Here is a 19232-nt window from a genome sequence, read left to right on the forward strand (position 1 = left end):
TTTTCGATCGAGATCTGGTCACTGACACTGCTCTTGGTTGGTGGCCTGAGGCTTGAGCTGCTTCTAGTTCTTCTGCCAAATTAAGGGTCGATTTGCTCAGCGCAGTTCTGCACACTGGACAGACTTTTTTATTTCCTGAACGTGCACTAAAGCAGGTGTGATGGAAATAGTGGTTACAGCTGGTAGCTAATAGATGGCCTGGGTATTCGACTTCTTGCGTGCATACACAGCAAACGGTTTCGCTCTCTTTTGGCTGAATCCTATAATCCGGGCTTCGGTCTACCGGCATCGTAAAGTTATCCTATATATTAACTAGCTTTAAGCACTTTCCTATAAATCTAGTTCAGACAAATATTAACGACAAACGATAATAACGACAACTCAAAAAAAACGATATTTCATAAAGAGATTTGGGGAACCCATGCAACCCTTTCCCTCCGAGAAGGTTGCCAATAACTATGCGTGGTAGAGTGATAAAGGGAGAAATAAATAAAAGGTATCTTTGGCAATCGTGACCCAAGTAGCAGCTCTAGGCCACATCCTGTCTGCGGCGAATGCCTAAACATAGGGACGGACGACTTTCTTGCCCGCGTGCCCATACCAGGATCACGACGGTGCTCGTCAGCCGCCAATCGAAGAAACATTACCGAAGCGGTTACGGGGAGTTTGTATTAGTTTATGCATGCTACGACCTATACCTTTTCCGCAGCCATTATCGGTCCGGGCCGGAAGCGTAGCACGAAGAAACGCACCAGCAACAGGGGTATCACGTTCGGCCGGCGATAACCTGCTGTATAAATCGGCGCACGAATAGACCAATCACTAGAAAGTAGAGAGAGAAACCAAAAGACGGAGGCACCCTTAGAACCCCGATTCGAGTTGAGCGGCAACCAAAAAAAAATATGTTAATTCTTCTAGCTGACTCCGGCGAAAACTGAAACAAAGCTACCCAAGGTACCTGTCAATTTCCAAGGGATACGGGAGAATGTGTTCACTAATACGCTTCTGTATAGCGGCAGGTCGTAGATTTACTCCACGAATAACCCTGTGTCCAGCCAACTTCCACATACCAGTGAATCCATTTAGATTTCACTGCTATGGCATATACTGCTCGGCAATAAAGCTATGTTGAAGCTATTATCGATTCCAGAACAGCTTACCATCGCACAGGGGTTATGGATCCTATTGCGATGCGGGGTAAACGTTATCGGAAACTAATCAGCATCCACCATCACAGTATCCAATCCCAGGACAAAAGGAAGGGATTTAAGGAAGGGGGTGGGAAACGGGGAACAAAAGTCTTAGGCCAGTGCATGACTATGCACTGCTCGCAGGTGTTATGGACTTTCTCAAAAATTTTTCTGCTTCGGAGTCAAGGTTGGCTGGGGTCACACACAACCATATATGTTAATGTAACTTCGCTTTGTAAGGTTTACAATTACGTCAACCCTGACCTTCGGGCCTTTCGGCCCCACGTTGGGCGCCAAATAAAATAATTATTACTGTAACGAGTCATGAAGAGAATCTTCGCACAATGAAGCTGGTGGTCGGCTAACTGAGAAGGAGTACGCGCTCGCTTCCACGGCTGGTCTCTGGTCGGAAATGGGGATGGGTTCTTTGGGGTAACCCTCCAGTTAGGTTGCTTCGTTCCTGCTGGTATTATTTTATTAACATTCGCGTACTGTTTTTGGGAATGGGAGGGGGACAAACAAGGAAAGGATCGTTAGGGGTTCGGTAAGTATATTTGGGCAAAGATAGTATAGAGAAGGAATAGGGATCTACCACCGCGGCGGACATCTCTGTTTTGCTGGCACGGAGTCGTGCCACGCCCACCCTACCATGATCCTGAAAAGCCCAATAATAATATCAGGATCCCTGGAGTGTCCGGTATTGGTCATCCTATTTCGCTCCCGAGCGGCATGGTTCCCCCAAATACGGTAACGTCTAGCACATATTCATCTTAACAATCATTTTATTAGAAACTATATTCAAATACCCTCATGTTACAAAAAAAACACTAACAGAGAACTCCAAGACAAGGCTAAATGGACAAAGGTAGGAACGAAAAGCGTCACAAGATATATAGCTATTAATTCTAGGGAATATTTAGATTAATAAATACGATAAGTATAAATAGTTATAAGTGCATATACGATATTTTATATTGCGATATAAACTAATGATTTTTCCTTAAATAGAAAGATAATAATTCAGCGCCATATAGGTACACATGTTCCAGCACATCAGCTTCAGGGAGTAGTTGGACATACTATTCGTTTTACCAATCGTACTGTAAAGGCAGAAGGCCAATCAGCTGTGACTAGTTTAAAAGTGTGAGGTCAACGACCGACAAACAGCTCTAGCAAAAAAACGAAGCTTTTGCCACGCTCGCGGAATTTTGGGAGGCAAAGAAGTGTAGTGTTGTTGGTATAGTATAAAGCTCACTCAGTTGTTGTTTGTGTTCCCGCGGCGAAAGATCTTTCGTAGCTGGGCGTGTCGCTGTGTGTGGGTGCATTAAGCTTTTACCTGCAAACCAAAAACAAATCGTACAGCACGTGCTGCATGGCATAAGCTCGCTGATGTGACCCGGCCGAGCGGACGCTTTTAAGCTCAAACTTTTAAACTTGTACAAAATGCATTTTCAAACTTTTCAGGTTTTGTTGGTTTTTTTTTCTGTTTTTCTTTTCTGTCTACAATTATCACTAAGTATATCCAACTACACAAAAACGGACATATCACCGGACTGCGAGGGTCAAGGGAATGCGAGTCACGGGGGGGGATCTTACTGGCCTCAGTGGCTTTCAATGGGCTGTGTGTACATATGTATGTGAGCACATCTCTTTACTTTTTTGTTTTCGGGTACATTCAGCCTACATAATGACACTAACGAGCACCTATGAAAAACACTGGCCTCAACTGCACTTTAACTACACGTTGAACAGCTAGGCCCGAATCACGAGAAGAACAAGAGAGGCGATACCACTCAGGGTCGCCGGGAGGTTATGTACACACGTGGTGCACTATTTTTTTCCAGCCCGGTAGGAAAATTTCCGCTGCTTCGGTCCTACGCTGACTGCAAGTTCCGGGTTAACGCGCTTCTTGGCCCGGTTTTGAACGCGAAACGGTTACGCCAATTCGCCGCACTAAGCCCGGTCAGACGGCTGTCTTCGCCTCGCGCAGCCAAAGTTCACTGCCCGCGACTTGGTGGATCAGCTGGTTCGTAGTGCGGGGGCTTAAAGCTCGGGCTGCAGCTTTTGAATACTTCCCAAACTAAGTGCCGATTCTAATGTGGAATTTTAAAATACTGATCAGGCTACTTTTTCTAACAGTTCTTAATGCACATATTTACCCTGTTGGAACTGGCACTGCGAAAATAGGGGGATGGGGTTGAGGTGCTAATTCCCTCTTTCTCCAGGTGTTTTTGTGTTGGGGCTGCTGACCTCCAAGCGGAAAATACAGAATAATTCGGAAAATCTAACTTCGAGGCTCCTAGCACTGTCGAAGGCCGGTACTCACGTTTTCGTTTAGAACCCAATCTGCTTTCTTGGGTTCTTTTTTTTCGATCTAGTGCACTTTTGTTTCACACCCGGTGGTTTAATTTTATTTTTATTATTTTTTTCTCACCGCGCAACTGAATTCTTGTACGGCCACGAGAAGAAAGAAAGATTTGGGCGGATCTACCGACCAACAAAAATTTGGTTCTCCGGATCTGCCTTTGCACGATCCTTCGCCATTCACCTTGAACGGTTATGGAAATGGTGGGGATTTTTTTTCGTTTTTACGCATATTCTTAATGTCACCCCTAGGTGGCGCTAGCCCCACATGACAAGGAACATTCAACATGTAACACCACAAAAAGAAATTAAACCAACCTAACTATACACTAACTATCGGAAATAAACTTAATAATTAATAAGTATCTCGGTGAGGTGTGATATCTAATTATATAAATAATATAATATATATAAATATATAAATATAAATATATAAATTTTACAAATATCATCGGCCTACTTTCAGGCGAAGAAAAGTGATAGGCTCTTCTATACGCCCGACAAGCAACCACTACAGTCGTTTTGTAGCCTCGTCGTTTTGTAGCTCTGTAGCTCTTCGTCGTTAGCTACCTCTGCTCTCTGCACTTTGACGAAAACGAATAGTGTCGTTTTGCATCCTCTTTCCTCTTTATTCTCGTTTCTCACTGCCGCTTCTCGGCATCACCTTTCGTCTTCGTTGCTTCGTTGGTCGTAATTTCACAATTTTGCGCAAAACTTGATGGTATTGGCAACTTGTACACGAATACACATTCACTTGTGGTTCTATTCCGGACGGGCCCCCAAATTGTAGGGATCCTTGGTGAGCTCCCTACAAGTGAGTAAGAATCCGCTCCAGAAACTCCATCAAATATAAGCCACACGTCGTTGTATTGTCTTTATTTTAATAATGGTTACAATAATGGTTACACGTTCTTCTCTGCACGACTACTCGCTCCCGCAGTCGAACTCTTACTTAGCTATCGATATATCTTCCTCTCATACCCTTGACTATCCCTAGCGATAGATCGATACTCATTAAAGGGCTGCCAACCCTACATAAGGATAGGTTAAAGAAATATATTAATTGAGAGCTTTAATGAAAAGATATGATCAACCTATGTATACAAAATTTGTATACAAATATTATTAGACGTATTACAAATATACAAAATATACACACAAATAATGATCAATAAGAAAAACTTTTAAATATGAACACAACGACACGAAATATAAAATGTAAACATTTATATATATATAGTAAGAATACACTACACTTTTAAATAACTCCATAGGAATACGTTTTTTGGGGAGGTGTAATATGCCTGCCCAGTATATTGTAGGGTATCCATACATTAAATATTTTGTGACACTTTATCACAATGCAAATACATAAAGCGACAACACTTAAACATCCAAACGCTCAGCCGCACGTGAAACTCGATCAGCCACTTACATACACTTGCTCGCATATCTCTGCGTACACTTAGAAAATGAATACATTTTCATGTTTAGTTGCGGATAACTTCTAATATAAGGCACTTTGGGCAACGATTTTTTTTTTATAATATTCTTTGCTTATTTCTAAACCTATCTACATTTTTTTTTTATTCAATAAAACAAACTTAATAGGAAAAAAAAATCATTAAAAAAAACATAAGACAAATTTGACACCTCAAAAGTCTGCGTACACTCCAACAATTCTGCGTACACGACTAAAATTCTAAGTTGTTAATATTTTTTGGGATCTTCCTATCGTTTTAAAACATCTGCCAGACGTCTAGGCATTGAGTCAACCAAATTCCTGGTGTCCTCGGCAGCTATTTTGCCCCATTCCTCCAGGATAACTTCCTTCAACATGTTTTTAGAGCTTATGGTGTGCTTACGAATCCTGCGATCGAGTAAATCCCATAGATGTTCTATGGGATACAGGTCTGGGGACTAAGGAGGCGATCGAAGCTCATTTTGTACATTGTAAAGCAAACAGAGCTTAACATTGTGGGCAGTATGCGTCGGATCATTGTCCTGTTGGCAGCAAAAGTCGTCTTCAAGCTGTAATTTTTGGACACTCTGCTGAAGGATTTCTTTCATAATTTGAATATAGGCTTCTCCAAAGTTATATCTGAAGAAACTGTCCGACGCACTTGGAAAAAGGTGGGGTATCATGGCCGAGATGCTCGTAGGAAGCCGTATGTATTTGGGGTCAATAGGAAAAAGCGTATGGATTTCGCCAATGAGCACATTTCAAGGTTCCCAGCTTCTGGAAAAGGGTTATTTTTTCAGATGAGAGCAAGGGCATAAAAGACAAGAAAATTTTTTGGAGGAAAAGCGGAACAGCCATGGACAAAGAACATTTACTACCGACTGTAAAACATGGAAGTGGTGGTGTAATGGTGTGGGGTTGTATGGAGGCCAATGGTGTTGGAAATCTCATTTTTATAGAATCCACAATGGACCACAAAGCCTATATTCAAATTCTGAAAGAAATCCTTCAGCAGAGTGTCCAAAAATTACAGCTTGAAGACGACTTTTGCTGCCAACAGGACAATGATCCGACGCATACTGCCCACAATGTTAAGCTCTGTTTGCTTTACAATGTACAAAATGAGCTTCGATCGCCTCCTTAGTCCCCAGACCTGTATCCCATAGAACATCTATGGGATTTACTCGATCGCAGGATTCGTAAGCACACCATAAGCTCTAAAAACATGTTGAAGGAAGTTATCCTGGAGGAATGGGGCAAAATAGCTGCCGAGGACACCAGGAATTTGGTTGACTCAATGCCTAGACGTCTGGCAGATGTTTTAAAACGATAGGAAGATCCCAAAAAATATTAACAACTTAGAATTTTAGTCGTGTACGCAGAATTGTTGGAGTGTACGCAGACTTTTGAGGTGTCAAATTTGTCTTATGTTTTTTTTAATGATTTTTTTTTCCTATTAAGTTTGTTTTATTGAATAAAAAAAAAATGTAGATAGGTTTAGAAATAAGCAAAGAATATTATAAAAAAAAAATCGTTGCCCAAAGTGCCTTATATTAGAAGTTATCCGCAACTAAACATGAAAATGTATTCATTTTCTAAGTGTACGCAGAGATATGCGAGCAAGTGTATGTGCAGATCGATAGCGGCGCGTGGGAACCGCTGAACATGCACTTTGCAGCCCGCTCGCCAGTGGGTACGCTGAGTGTATATCGCACATCCATGCCTTCTGCAGGCACATACATACAGTATATAGAAAAAATAACATTATGTTACTTAAGTTCATATTTGTATCCAAGCGACTATGCAGTCGCAGCGGACGCTCCAACGAAAAGATTATTAAAATACCCTTCGATTACAGCACTCTGTTGGTTTTGTAGAAGAAGCGTAAAATATATGCTACAATGCGTTGCAGCTTATAGAACATTTATATGTTTTCTTCCCAGGTGCGATTGGCAAGCTTACATGTTTAGCCTTTCTCTCAAGATTGCTGGCTTTTATGATGGACGCCTTCATCCATTTGTCTCGAGATCCGTGCATAAATAATGGTCCATATAACCACCGATGGGGATCTGCAGATCTGCTTGCTGCGATCCCTCTTGACGGGACTTTGGCTATTCGATTTGCCACAAAGGTATGGTATGTTGATGATGATGCGTTTACCCAGGATAGCACAACGGTGGAATCACTCCAAAAGCATCCTGAAACCGTGTTAACGTCCATGTGCAGATCCTGTCGGAGTTCGAAAACAAGGATTGCAGCACTCAGTTCTAGCTGTGGTAGTGATAGTTTGGCTGTCGGCGCCACACGTGATTTGGAACAGAGCAGTTTTTCTGACACTTGATTGTTTTTGTATATAGCGCGTACATATACTGCTGCGCCATATGCTCGTTGTTATTGTTATTGATTGTGTTTGTACACGGAGCGTTTTCCGCATTAATGTTAATTCACGGATGGGGGTGTGTTAGTTTTTTCTGCAAACGAATCAAAGTCTATAAAAGAAAGAGAAAAGTCGATCGATCCAGTTGAGTATTAGGGAATAACTATTTATTACAAATCTTAGTGCTTGAGTACTGGGCATAAGAGAGAGAATACAGTGGTGAATTTAGTACAATTATGGTGAGAGTAAATACAAAAAGTGAGCGTAGGCTCTCTATTTTACGAGGGTCATTTGAATACTTGTTCCTTAAAGGAGTTTGACCGAACAGATTGTTTGCTTCTCCCTACGCTCTTAATCGCTGCATTCCAAGAGCCGCGAGGGAGGCTCGTCTGCATAGAAGAAATCACACCTACACCGATCGTCATCGACATAGAATGTCCCCATAGAATTACAAATCGAAAACAAAACAAGAAAAGTAATTAATCGAAATATTTTCGTTGCTGGGATTATTTGAATCAATCGAGTTACGCCTTTGGTTGCATTAATTAAATGAATATAACTGTTGCACATAAAAGATTCTGTATATTAGGCTTTATTTTATTAATTTCAGACATGCTAATAACTGAAACTACAAAGACTCATTTACAAAAGAAGCTTAGTTGTCATTTATTCTAGATTCATAGGTAAGTTTTATATAATTTTGATATAAACTCACTTATTTTTGGCAACATGTTAACAAACATATTTTGGTTTAGTATATTATTAGTTTTCATGGTGTATAATGTAAATATTTTTATTCAGCATATCATTATTTTTCATTGTGTGTATGGAATGCTAATCCGCGTCCTTTAATGTGTTCCTTGTTTTAACCTTATATTTTTTGTATATTCTGGTGGGTATAGTACAAGAGTCATGCAAGGTAAAAATGCGTATTGGCTTTATATTTTTTGGTATATTTGATATGCTGATAAATTCATTCCACAGTGAATCTTATACTATTTTTACAAATTTCGGATACGTCTGGATTTAATAAATAGTTCTATGGTTTACATAACATGGTCGAACATTTTACCCTTTTTAGCGCCTTTTTTATTCTCGTAGTTTTAATATTTTATAAGCCGTAAAATGCTGTAATATTTATAGACATACATTTTTTGTAAATTTGTTACAATTATTTTATTACAATTAAGCAACAAATGGAAGCGTAAAGCAGTAATTCAGTAAATCTTTGCTGATAGTTAAAAACGTATAGATACAAAAAATTTGTGTACAAGCAATATATTTTTGTTGTTGAATTTCATCCTACTTCTACTTTATCATCGGCAGATGCGGAAATCAATATAATCATAGCGCTTCTTACAGACATACGTTAAAAGCAGAAGAATCGCTATAATCACATGATTTAATTGTATGGCTTCAAATGTTCCACATAGTTCTCCGGAATGAGTCCTGTCTTACCGTTCAGTGTACCCTGCAACCATCCAGGCTCATGTGAAAAGCGCACTGAAAATCAAAAAAGAAGTCAAAATAGGTTTTTTGCGACAATACTGCCGCTTACCATTAGTTATTATTTGATTCGGCTCAAAGGATAGTTCCCCTTCGCTTTCTCCCATGCAAGCATATAGTGTCCGCACGCGTCTAAAAATATTTGATTTATTTAGTTAGCTAACAATTATCTGCTAATAATGATACTTAATTACAAAAGGAGGAAAGAAGAGAAGTTAAAAGTTTGTTAAATTTTGGGTGATTATAAATATTGCATGCTATTAGCTTAAGGGATTGTTCAGGGGATGAGGTATGACAGAGGGAGTTATAGTTATGGCCTATAACCCTAAAGGGATAATGTTGGGCATAATTAGACCTACATATCGGTAAGCGGATTAGCCAAAAGTACGGGTAGGTCTAGATGGAACGGCCAAGTCAATCTGACTCTTTTGGAGTCAACAATCCCAAGAATGAGCTTGTGCACGAACATTACCCCATAACATATTCTGCGATGGTGCAACGACGACAGGTCAATTAGATTTAGTCTACCCCGGTAGGGTGGCAAGATTCTACCCGAGTCCCAGTTAAAGTTACGAGGGGCAAAAATTAACGAGGGGGAACGTTGTGAGTTGCTGCGGACACCGCAACTCTACAGTTATACCCGATACTAAGTCAGTATGGCTCTCCTCCGGCAGACGCCGCTAATATTAAACGACACGACAAAGAGTACGTGCGAGAGAGACAGAAAATCAGTCTGAGCGTGACGTCACGCGCTGCGTAGCCACTGCAAATTGATTTGTTTCCTTTGGCTATAAAAATGATCTGATCTGATCCAGATTCAGCAATCTGATAGATATGGTCGTTATCTATGATTCTGCGTTTTTAGTTTTCTCAAATCTGCAATATTGTGGATGCAACAGATTTTCGTCCTTTGTGGGGGTGGAAGGGGGCGGGGCGAAATTTTGAGATAAACGTTTTATAGTGAGATCTAACAGAAATGCGGATACCAAATTTGGTTACTCTAGCTTTAATAGTCTCTGGAATATCCCCAGATTTGCATCCTTTGCGGGGGCGGAAGGGGGTGTGGCGAAATTTTGAAACAAACTCGTCTCGGTCCGATATATTAGGAGTGTGGATACCAAATTTGGCTGCTCTAGCTTTTATAGTCTCTGAGATCTAGGCGCTAATGTTTTACTCTAAGCAAAGCCGCCTATGCTACGTGTGTGTTAGAGAGAGACAGGGCTAGAAAAGATGAAATTGTTTTCTTGATGCTGGCTATAATAATAATACGATCGAATTCAGATTCTGCAGTCTAAAAGATATCGTAATTCTCTACGATTCTGCGTTTTTAGTTTTCTCGTATCTTTAAAATTGTGGATGCCACAGATTTTCGCCCTTTGTGGGGGCGGAAGTGGGCGGGGCAAAGTTTTGAAATATTTTTGTAGCAGTGACATATCACAGAAGTCTGGATCCAAAACATCGTTGCTCTAGCTCTTATAGTCTTTGAGCATTAGGCGCTGAAGGGGACGGACTGACGGACAGACGGACGGACGGACAGACAGACAGGGCTCAATCGACTCGGCTATTGATGCTGATCAAGAATATATATACTCATTTTGAGTATCGGGTATAAAAATTGCTTTTGCGCAGATTCAATAACAACCTGCTGCTCTTTATACTGCGGGCTGCACACACAGAAACAATACTCCAATATCGGACGTACTAATGATATATACAGTTGTTTCGTAACGTACGGGTCGTCAAACTCCTTGGACCAAGGCTTAATGAACGCTAAAACACCCTTAGCTTTACTGTTGCAGCTTGTAAGCACATCCTATGATCAAAAAGGACTCCGAGGTCATTTGAACTCGAAATTCGCTCACGGACGTGATTTCCTAAAACATATGAGACAAAATGTGGAGCATGACGGTAAAATGTAATAAGTTTGAATTTAGAAAGGTTCAGAAAACGAAGATTAGTTTAACATGCTCCACAAGAGTAGTTCACCTAGATCCAGTTGAAGGCGTGTGTGCAAGTACCAATCAGAGTAAGGCAGACAGATTTTAACATCATCAGCATACATTAGTGTAGTAGAGTATGTTGTAACTTGAGTAAAGTCATTCACAAATAAAATAAACACAAGCGGGCCCAGATGACTTCCCTGTGTCACTCCTGAAGTAACATTAACAATATTTGACAACACATTACAAAAAAAAAACACGTTGATTACGGTTAGAGAGACTGGACAGAATCCAATCTAGAAGATTCGGTGTACATCCAAGCCACCGGATGGGACTGCCCTTAATCCTGCAGTAGTCTGCTCTCACGGTTCAGGCAACGAGATGGGGCACATGCCCACGCGGCAACACAACGGACCTTCTATAGGTCCAAGTGAGCTCGGGGGCGGGAGGCTTACATCCCCCCTCCCGGCTACCGCCTTAACCTAACCTAACCTAGATTAATTAATCATTATTCTTGATAAAAAAAAAAACTCAAAAATAATGATTATCTATGATTTTTATTTTTTTCGCTTTAAATAAAACTCAACAGGAATTTACAGTTTCTGTGTTAGAATGTTCGCCAAAATTATTGCATACCCTTGTCAAAGGACCACAAAGCTACACCCTGTGCTAAAATTTTCTTTTTGAAAATACATTAAAATTTTTTCTTATTTTTGGTTTTGTTGTCGGAAATACGTTTAATAATTGTCGCGCTTGAGCTGCTTGAGCAAGGCTGTGCTATTGCACTAGTCTGAAATATTAATTTTTAATATGTTATGTTATATGTATATAAATGATATTAGGAGGAGGAGGACTCTACTCCTAACAGCTAGACATACGGTACTCCTTCAGGCTCCCTGACCACTGTAGTTTCTTCCAAGCAGAGGTCATATCAATCAAGGAAGCTCTGAACTCCCTTCATGCAGCTGCCGTTACGGCAACTCGAAAAAACATTTATGGTATAGCAGACGAGTTGGCCAGATCTGTTACTAAAATCCCCCTTCTCCAACATAAGGAGGATATTCGTATGCCAATGGCCACCTGTAAGCTAATCATAAAAGAACAATACAAGCGAATAATATACGATAGGTGGCGATTAGCGCCATGTTGTCGCTTAACTCGTAAACATGGCCGACAATAGATAGGAAGCGCACCTCTGAGCTCGGCAAACTTGGCAGAAAGAGGTGTAGCGCAGTCATGCGTTTTCTCACAGAACATTAACAATAAATTGTTAGAAATCTTTAATAGTAGAAAAAAAAATAAAATTATACCTGTCATTAGGGAAGAATTTAATCAAAATAATAATTCTTTATGCAAAAATCTGTTTTATATTTACCACTATTACATAGAAATCAGACAAAAAATTATCCATTCTCTTAAAATTGAAGTACTTTATTTATATCTCTAACAACTTTCCTTTATGATCACGTATACGCTTTGTTGTTATATATGGGCTATTGCGGTAGTTGTGGTCAAATGATTTATCAAATATATTAAGTTTCAGCTCGATATCTGCTTTATTCGACTTTATGCAACGGGCCGAAACCGGCCTTTCAGGTGTATTTTTGCCTTTTTTTGGTCTTGAAAAATTTTAAATTTTAAATAGGATTAGAAATATGTCTAAGCCCGAAATATTTTGTATTGCCATTCATTGTTTTTTAGGGTTGCATTTGAAAACCATCGTTGTTGTTGGCTCCTTGAGCCTGATCCCTAGAGCGCTGAGATGGCTACTTGCTCCGACGAAGTTCGTCCCGTTGTCGCAATGGACAATGGGGATATCCTCGGCGCCCGACGAACCTTTGGAAAGCCAACAAAAAACAGTCAGTGGTTAGATCGAAAACTATTTCTAGGTGAACCGCCTTGGACGCAAAACAAACAAAAAGCTCACTGTATGATTTGTATGGGGGCCTTCCGCGAATTTTCAATGTAGTGTGCACTTGTCCACAAAAATCAACGCCGCAAATTGAAAATGAGCGGAGAGCACGTAGTCGATCTGCGGGTAAATTCCCCATGAGTTGCGTCAGCAATCGGGGCTTGCAACAGCGCATACACGATCGAACTGTCTGACGGCAGACCTCCTGGGCGTTCACTATCCAAACGCTCTGTCGAAGGATGCTCATAAGTGCTCGTGGTCCGACATGAAAATTCGAATGGTGTATATGACAAATATAGCTTCGCACGAATTGTGAGCGTTTAGTCAAAAGCAGAGGAAACTTGGCATCGTATGATATTGGAGCTTTGGCTAGTTGCCCCCCCACTCGCATCAACGAAAAGGTACACCAAGTCCCTGTGTCTTCATGGATGAATGGGTTCAACCGCTGAAGACTAGGACCAATTGGAGATCCTTTCCTAACCTTTTCGATTTCTCCTTGATACTCGTGATGTTGGACGATTTCGCCAATTTTATAAAAGGCTTCATTGTATTCGGTCGTTGAGATAGTTTTTTCGAAATTTAGGCGTGGGTCTTTACATTTTCTTATAAAGCGGAACACATACACGAGAGTCGACAACGACGATGGATGAGACCGGATCACATTCACTGACTGGTCAGGGTGATAACTTGAAATTGATTTCAGGATCCAAAAATCAAGGGAGAACTCACTTTTATTTTATTCTTTACTTGAGAATTAGATTCACCCATTCCAAGCAAGTTAATACAGGACTCCTCTCTACGGATCTGTAAGCGATTAGCGAGGTTCTCGGTAATGAAATTTGTTTGTGATCCAGAGTCGAGCAGAGCTCTGGCCAGAATGTGTTCACCGCTCTTAGTTCGGCCGCTTACGATCGACGTAGCCAGAATTACCCTGTCCATCGCTGTCGCATGCAGAACATGTGACGTGGAAGGTTGATTCTGATTTGATGGAGGAGAAGGACTCTCTTGGGGTGATGGCGATGCGAGACTATTAGCCGACACTGTGTATCGATACAATAATGTATGATGTGAGCGGCTGCACACTCGACATTTATTGGCTTTGCATTTTACAACAGCGTGGCCTTTTCGCAGACAATTAATGCATAAGGATGCCGACTTGGCAAACTCAAACCTTTGCATCACCGAGAGACGCGAAAATGGAGGGCAATTCGCCACTACATGGTCTTCTGAATTGCAGTAGCTACAAGATTGTTGAGTTCTACTGTTGATGGAAGTGGAAGAACAAGCAAATGAACTGCGATTATGTTGCTTGCTTGGCATGACTTTGTCTTGCCTTGGCTTGGTCGATTCCTCAGCAGACAGATGCTGGTATCGACGATTCAAGACTTTCTCAAAGTAGGACCAAAGCGGCAACTTCTCATAAGTAGCTGTTCACCCCACTTTTGTTTCGTCACTGGGTCGACTCTGTTTAAAAAAAGATGAATGAGCATTGCATTCGAAATTTTTCTGTCATCTCCGATCGACAGTAACGATAAACAGTATCTATTAGATGTCTTAGAAATGATGCAGATTGATGCGATATTCTCGGCAGATTGAACAATGTGGAAATATTATTCGTAAAAATCAAAAATTCGTTGTCATACACTCGTTTTGGGCCAGCCATCGTCTTTTCATAATTTGCCTCGGTGACTTGGAACGCCTTTATTGTTCCTAATGCTTCATCAGAGAGGCACGAAATCAAATGATTACAGGGACAGTGCGACAGTGATTGCAGTAAACGATAGATGTATGTACATATAACTGTTGTGTCGATATGCATGTAATTATGTGTGTTTAGTTATATCACTGCCAAACAGTATATAGATGTAGCAGTTCATACAACGAAAGCGTCACACACTGGCTAGCGCGTTGCGTACCCCAGAGTGACGTCATCATGAGAGAGAGAGCGCAGAGAGAACATCTTTGCATGTGTTAGTACACACGCAATATCCCTGCAGTACCAGCATTGAGCGATGACGAATGTCATCTACAATGTCATCGAGGCGTTGACGCCAGCCAAATCGAACCCTTTGTTTTTTCTTTTGTTTCTTTCTTTTCCGCGCGGGCCGAACGTAATTCGGTTCTGCCGACCGTGCGCAGTAGCAGAGAACTTCGTTTTATATTTTCGTTTTCTTTGCGCCTGCGTCGACAGAACTTTTTTTCTTTTTTCGCTTTGCATTTCCTATTTTCCGCGCGTGCCGAACGTAATTCGGTTCTGCCGACCGTGCGCAGTAGCAGAGAACTTCGTTTTATATTTTCGTTTTCTTTGCGCCTGCGTCGACAGAACTTTTTTCTTTTTTCGCTTTGCATTTCCTATTTTCCGCGCGTGCCGAACGTAATTCGGTTCTGCCGACCGTGCGCAGTAGCAGAGAACTTCGTTTTATATTTTCGTCTTCTTTGCGCCTGCGTCGGCAGAACTCTTGCTTTGTTCTTTGCTAATTGCAATTGTCAGACGGAGTTCTAAAAAGTGATTATTAATCTGGAGTTTTAATAAGTGATTATTAATCTGTGATTATTATTATTATCAGGTAAGTGCAGTTTTGAATTAATTAATAATATGTGTTGTGCGCGTGTTAAATAAAAAAAAATCTCAATTGTATAAAAAGTTAAATTTATGAAAAAACGGTGTTCAAATTATATTAATGTTTCGCTGCATTCACATTATATTTCTTTATTCTTCTCTTATGCTCGGGAATAAAAGAAGAATAAAGAAATAGAATATAAATCGGTATTAGCGAATTAAATTGTTATAATCTGCGGTGGGCATGAAATTGCAATTTTTGAGCAGTCCAGCAGCAAAACAAACAACAAAAAGTAACCCTTATTTGTGCGGCTTGGCTCGAGCATGTACATTTTATTTGCGCGTGTTTTGTTTTAGTTGTTGGAGGAAATGAACAGCTTTGTTGAAACCGTTTTAAAATCGAACAAATTCTTTTTATACAATTGAACCAAATTAATAGTAATTGTACATACGTATATACAGTAGCGTACAACTAAATGTGGACAGTGAAAAAAAAGATGATTTCGTTGCTTTAAAAAGTCGTATTTCTCACAAATAATTTTTGCGTTGTCATTGAACGAAAAATAATGCGTGCGAGAGAGACAGAAAATATGTCTGAACTTGTCGTCGGGCGCAGCGTAGCCACTGCAAATTGATTTGTTCCTTTTGGTTTTTTGAGTATCGTTTTTGCCGCAGTTTTCGGATAATTTTATTCAGTTTTAGATTTTTGCTTTTCTGCATTTCATTATGATTTCATTATGTGCTAAAAGTTCAGTTTCTCTATAGTCCAATATAATTCACTTGTTTGAGAAATATTATATCACAAATTTGTATGAATAGAGCCAAATTTAGTTGTCCACTATAGTATATTATTAAAACTTATTTTTAGCTTATACTATCTCGTTTATTAAATTTATTTATTTACAGATTGCGATAATTTCAATTTTCAAAGTTTGTTTTCCTGATTTAATAATTGCAAATAAAGAGTAATTAAAAATTAAATAAAAACCAAATTAAAATACGTAAAGATAGCAAAATGGTTGGTAGTCGTCATTTGCGAAGATTAGTTAAGAAAGAAAGGGATGAGATAGCTAGAAAATTAGAACTTGTCCAACGCCAAGGAGTAGAAAGGGAAAATCAGAGAGAATTGGATAGCGCAGAGCTAGATATACAAGAAAATAATGAAGTAGTGCAGGAAGATATTGGAATAGTGCAGGATGGCTTGGCAGAGCACCGACTAATGGCTGCGATTTCGAGAAGAAAGTTGATGATTCGATTTCTGGTCTGGAGAAGAAAGTTGGTGTTCTGTCTGAAACATTGGCGGAGGTGGTGGCTCTGCTGAAGCTTCAGATCAAAAAAGAGCCTGACGTAGACAATTTCGTGAAATTTCCCATACAGTCGACGATGGAGTTGGAGCATTTAAACTCTATTATAACTCCAGAGCTGACCGATTTTTATGTGAGTGGTAGCCTATCCTTCTATCACAGCTAGTTGTTATTTTTTTTCATTATTTTCTTTTATTAGATTAACAAAATAAGGAGCTTATTGGGGACGAGCTCATCGATGGCATCCAGTTTGAAACACGTGCTGGATGAAAAGCTGATATTGGATTACAATGTGGACGGAACGTCGGGGAAGAGCTCTTTGAAAAATGTTAAAGAATTTTACTATGTCCTGGAATGTAGGTTTAAAAATAACCTAAAAAAACATAATAACTAATTAATTAATTTATTCATATTATTTCAGCGGCGGTGAAGATGAAAATACCCGACGAGCCAGCAGACAAAATAATTCGGAAGGCTATTCACAACATCAAGAATAGTCATTTTCAGAAGACATCAAGGGAAAAAAAATTCAAACTAGACAATAACGAATAATCATAAATAAAAATAATTGGAAAAATAAACAATTACAATGTATTACTTTTTATATTAAATGCATGGTTTTTCGTGAAAAATCATCACTTATTAAGTGCATGATTTTTCCCGAAAAATCATCACTTATAAAATGCATGATTTTTAGGTAAAAATCATCGCTTATTATGTGCATGATATTTAGGCAAAAATCATGCATTTAATAAGCGATGATTTAAGCCAAAAAATCATCACTTATTAAGTGCATGATTTTTCCCGAAAAATCATCGCTTATTAAGTGCATGATTTTTCGGCAATGCTCGATGACAATGTCATCGATTATGCCCTAGGACATCTCCATGTTAATGTCATCAGCTCAGCGTATGGCCGGTCATCAACTATGTCATCGGGGGTAGTGACGCTGTCATCGACGTGTCAGCAGCTGAGTCATTAATGACCAGCATGTTTTAGTGTATGGGTGCACATGCATTCTCACGTATTTTGCGTGTGTGTGTTTACTATTGCTGGCCGCTAGAACTGAAATTTGAGTTTGATTCTTGTTTTGGGTCTTTTGATGGTCTGACCTACCGCCACAAAATAAATAAAGAATGGGCTTGGGGTTGGGGTTGGGTTGGGGTGTGGTACACTAGGGCGCGGGAAATAAAATAAAAGCTGTTATTTGTTTGATTTATACCACAACAGTATTATAATAATATAATTACACATTTATTTCCTTATTTCAAACAGGATTATTATAAATTATAAAAATGATGCAATTATGCAAATTATGCAAAATATAATTGCACATTTGTTTCCTTATCTTAAGCAGGTTTATTATAAATTATAAAAATTATGAAAACGCAGTCGGTTCTCGACTTTTTTGTTTATTATAACTAAAACAATGATGTATCTAAATATACAAAATAAGAAAATATAGATATATACTTAAATAAATATGCATAAATATAAATGGAATTGGTTTTACATATATTTCAAATCAATTGTCAATTGCGCGCTTTCCGACAGGAATCTGCAAAGAAAAAATTTAGATGCCAGTCGCACCTTGAATACTCTCATGGACAATACCCATACATTTTCTAATTCAATTATAAAGACAACATTAAGACAACAGTAGTTTTACCCTCATGCAATATACGAATGTAATAATCTTTAATATTTATGTACATAAGATATTTTATGACATGCTATGCTATGACATGCATCGATAATTGGCACAAGGTTATTGCATGCGATATGCCCGAGCACCATAGCAATAACCTAACCTGGATCTGTACTGTCCAGCCGCAACCGTTACAATATGATAACGCACACAGACAACTATGAATTGCTGAGGAGAATAGAAATGCTTAAAGAGGGCGAGAATATTTTGACTATAGAAAAATTGCAAATTGTTAGGAATAAAATCATGGAAAACGTCAGTAAGGCATATCACACCAATAAGAGTATAGTCTCTTACAATGATTTGCGCACAATGTATGTTACGTTCGAAAACGTCTTTAGGCGAATCTTTGCCCAAAGTAATAAGATCAATGTATTTAATCCAAAACTAGCTCCTAAATTCTTTAAGGCAACTGTAGTTCGAAAGTTTGGTAACCACTGTTATGAATTAGAAGAAGATGGTCAACTGATAGGAAAGTTCCATGCCAAAGACCTACAGAAATGCGTAACTTAAAGGATGAACGTTTTTCAGCTTATTTTGAGCAAGTAGAACAGCTTCAAAATAACCTGTGATGTGATGGCAAATATTTGGATTGACTTATGTATTTTTGTGCACATTGCTGTAGCTTATCTGCAAGCATTGGAATAAATGGGAATAAAGAGAAAGCTTTTGACGGGAGAGCGAGCTTTGAGTTATCGTGGTGGGTTATCTAGGCCTTGTGCTTTAGAGCGTGCGGTTAGAATGGGATCAAGAGACAAAATCAAAGCTCAAGCGTTGGATCATTCGATCCATAGAACTGAATTGTGAAAGGGAAGTTTGGTGGAACGGTAAGATAAAAGAAAAGAAAAGGTTATACACGTGTTTAAAAAAAACGAGGGGGAACGTTGTGAGTTGCTGCGGACACCGCAA

The 19232-nt window shown here is 39.4% G+C and overlaps 1 protein-coding gene and 1 long non-coding RNA gene across 2 annotated transcripts; one reads left to right on the top strand and one right to left on the bottom strand.

Annotated features, from left to right (window-relative positions):
* Nucleotides 1-8325: 8325 nt before the first annotated feature.
* On the bottom strand, nucleotides 8326-9087 carry LOC117184658 (uncharacterized). The gene is made up of 2 exons (XR_004470070.1): nucleotides 8952-9087; nucleotides 8326-8896 (listed from the first exon to the last, which is right to left on the bottom strand). It is a non-coding gene; the product is annotated as an uncharacterized lncRNA (long non-coding RNA).
* A 7169-nt stretch (nucleotides 9088-16256) lies between these two features.
* Nucleotides 16257-17183, top strand: LOC6901918 (uncharacterized). The gene is made up of 3 exons (XM_002133416.3): nucleotides 16257-16748; nucleotides 16815-16971; nucleotides 17037-17183. Exons 1-3 carry the CDS (start codon nucleotides 16695-16697, stop codon nucleotides 17165-17167), a joined length of 342 nt encoding a protein of 113 aa, XP_002133452.3. The 5' UTR covers nucleotides 16257-16694; the 3' UTR covers nucleotides 17168-17183.
* Nucleotides 17184-19232: the final 2049 nt, after the last annotated feature.

This window comes from Drosophila pseudoobscura, chromosome X (assembly GCF_009870125.1).
Source record: "Drosophila pseudoobscura strain MV-25-SWS-2005 chromosome X, UCI_Dpse_MV25, whole genome shotgun sequence".
NCBI classification, from domain to species: Eukaryota; Metazoa; Arthropoda; class Insecta; order Diptera; family Drosophilidae; genus Drosophila; species Drosophila pseudoobscura.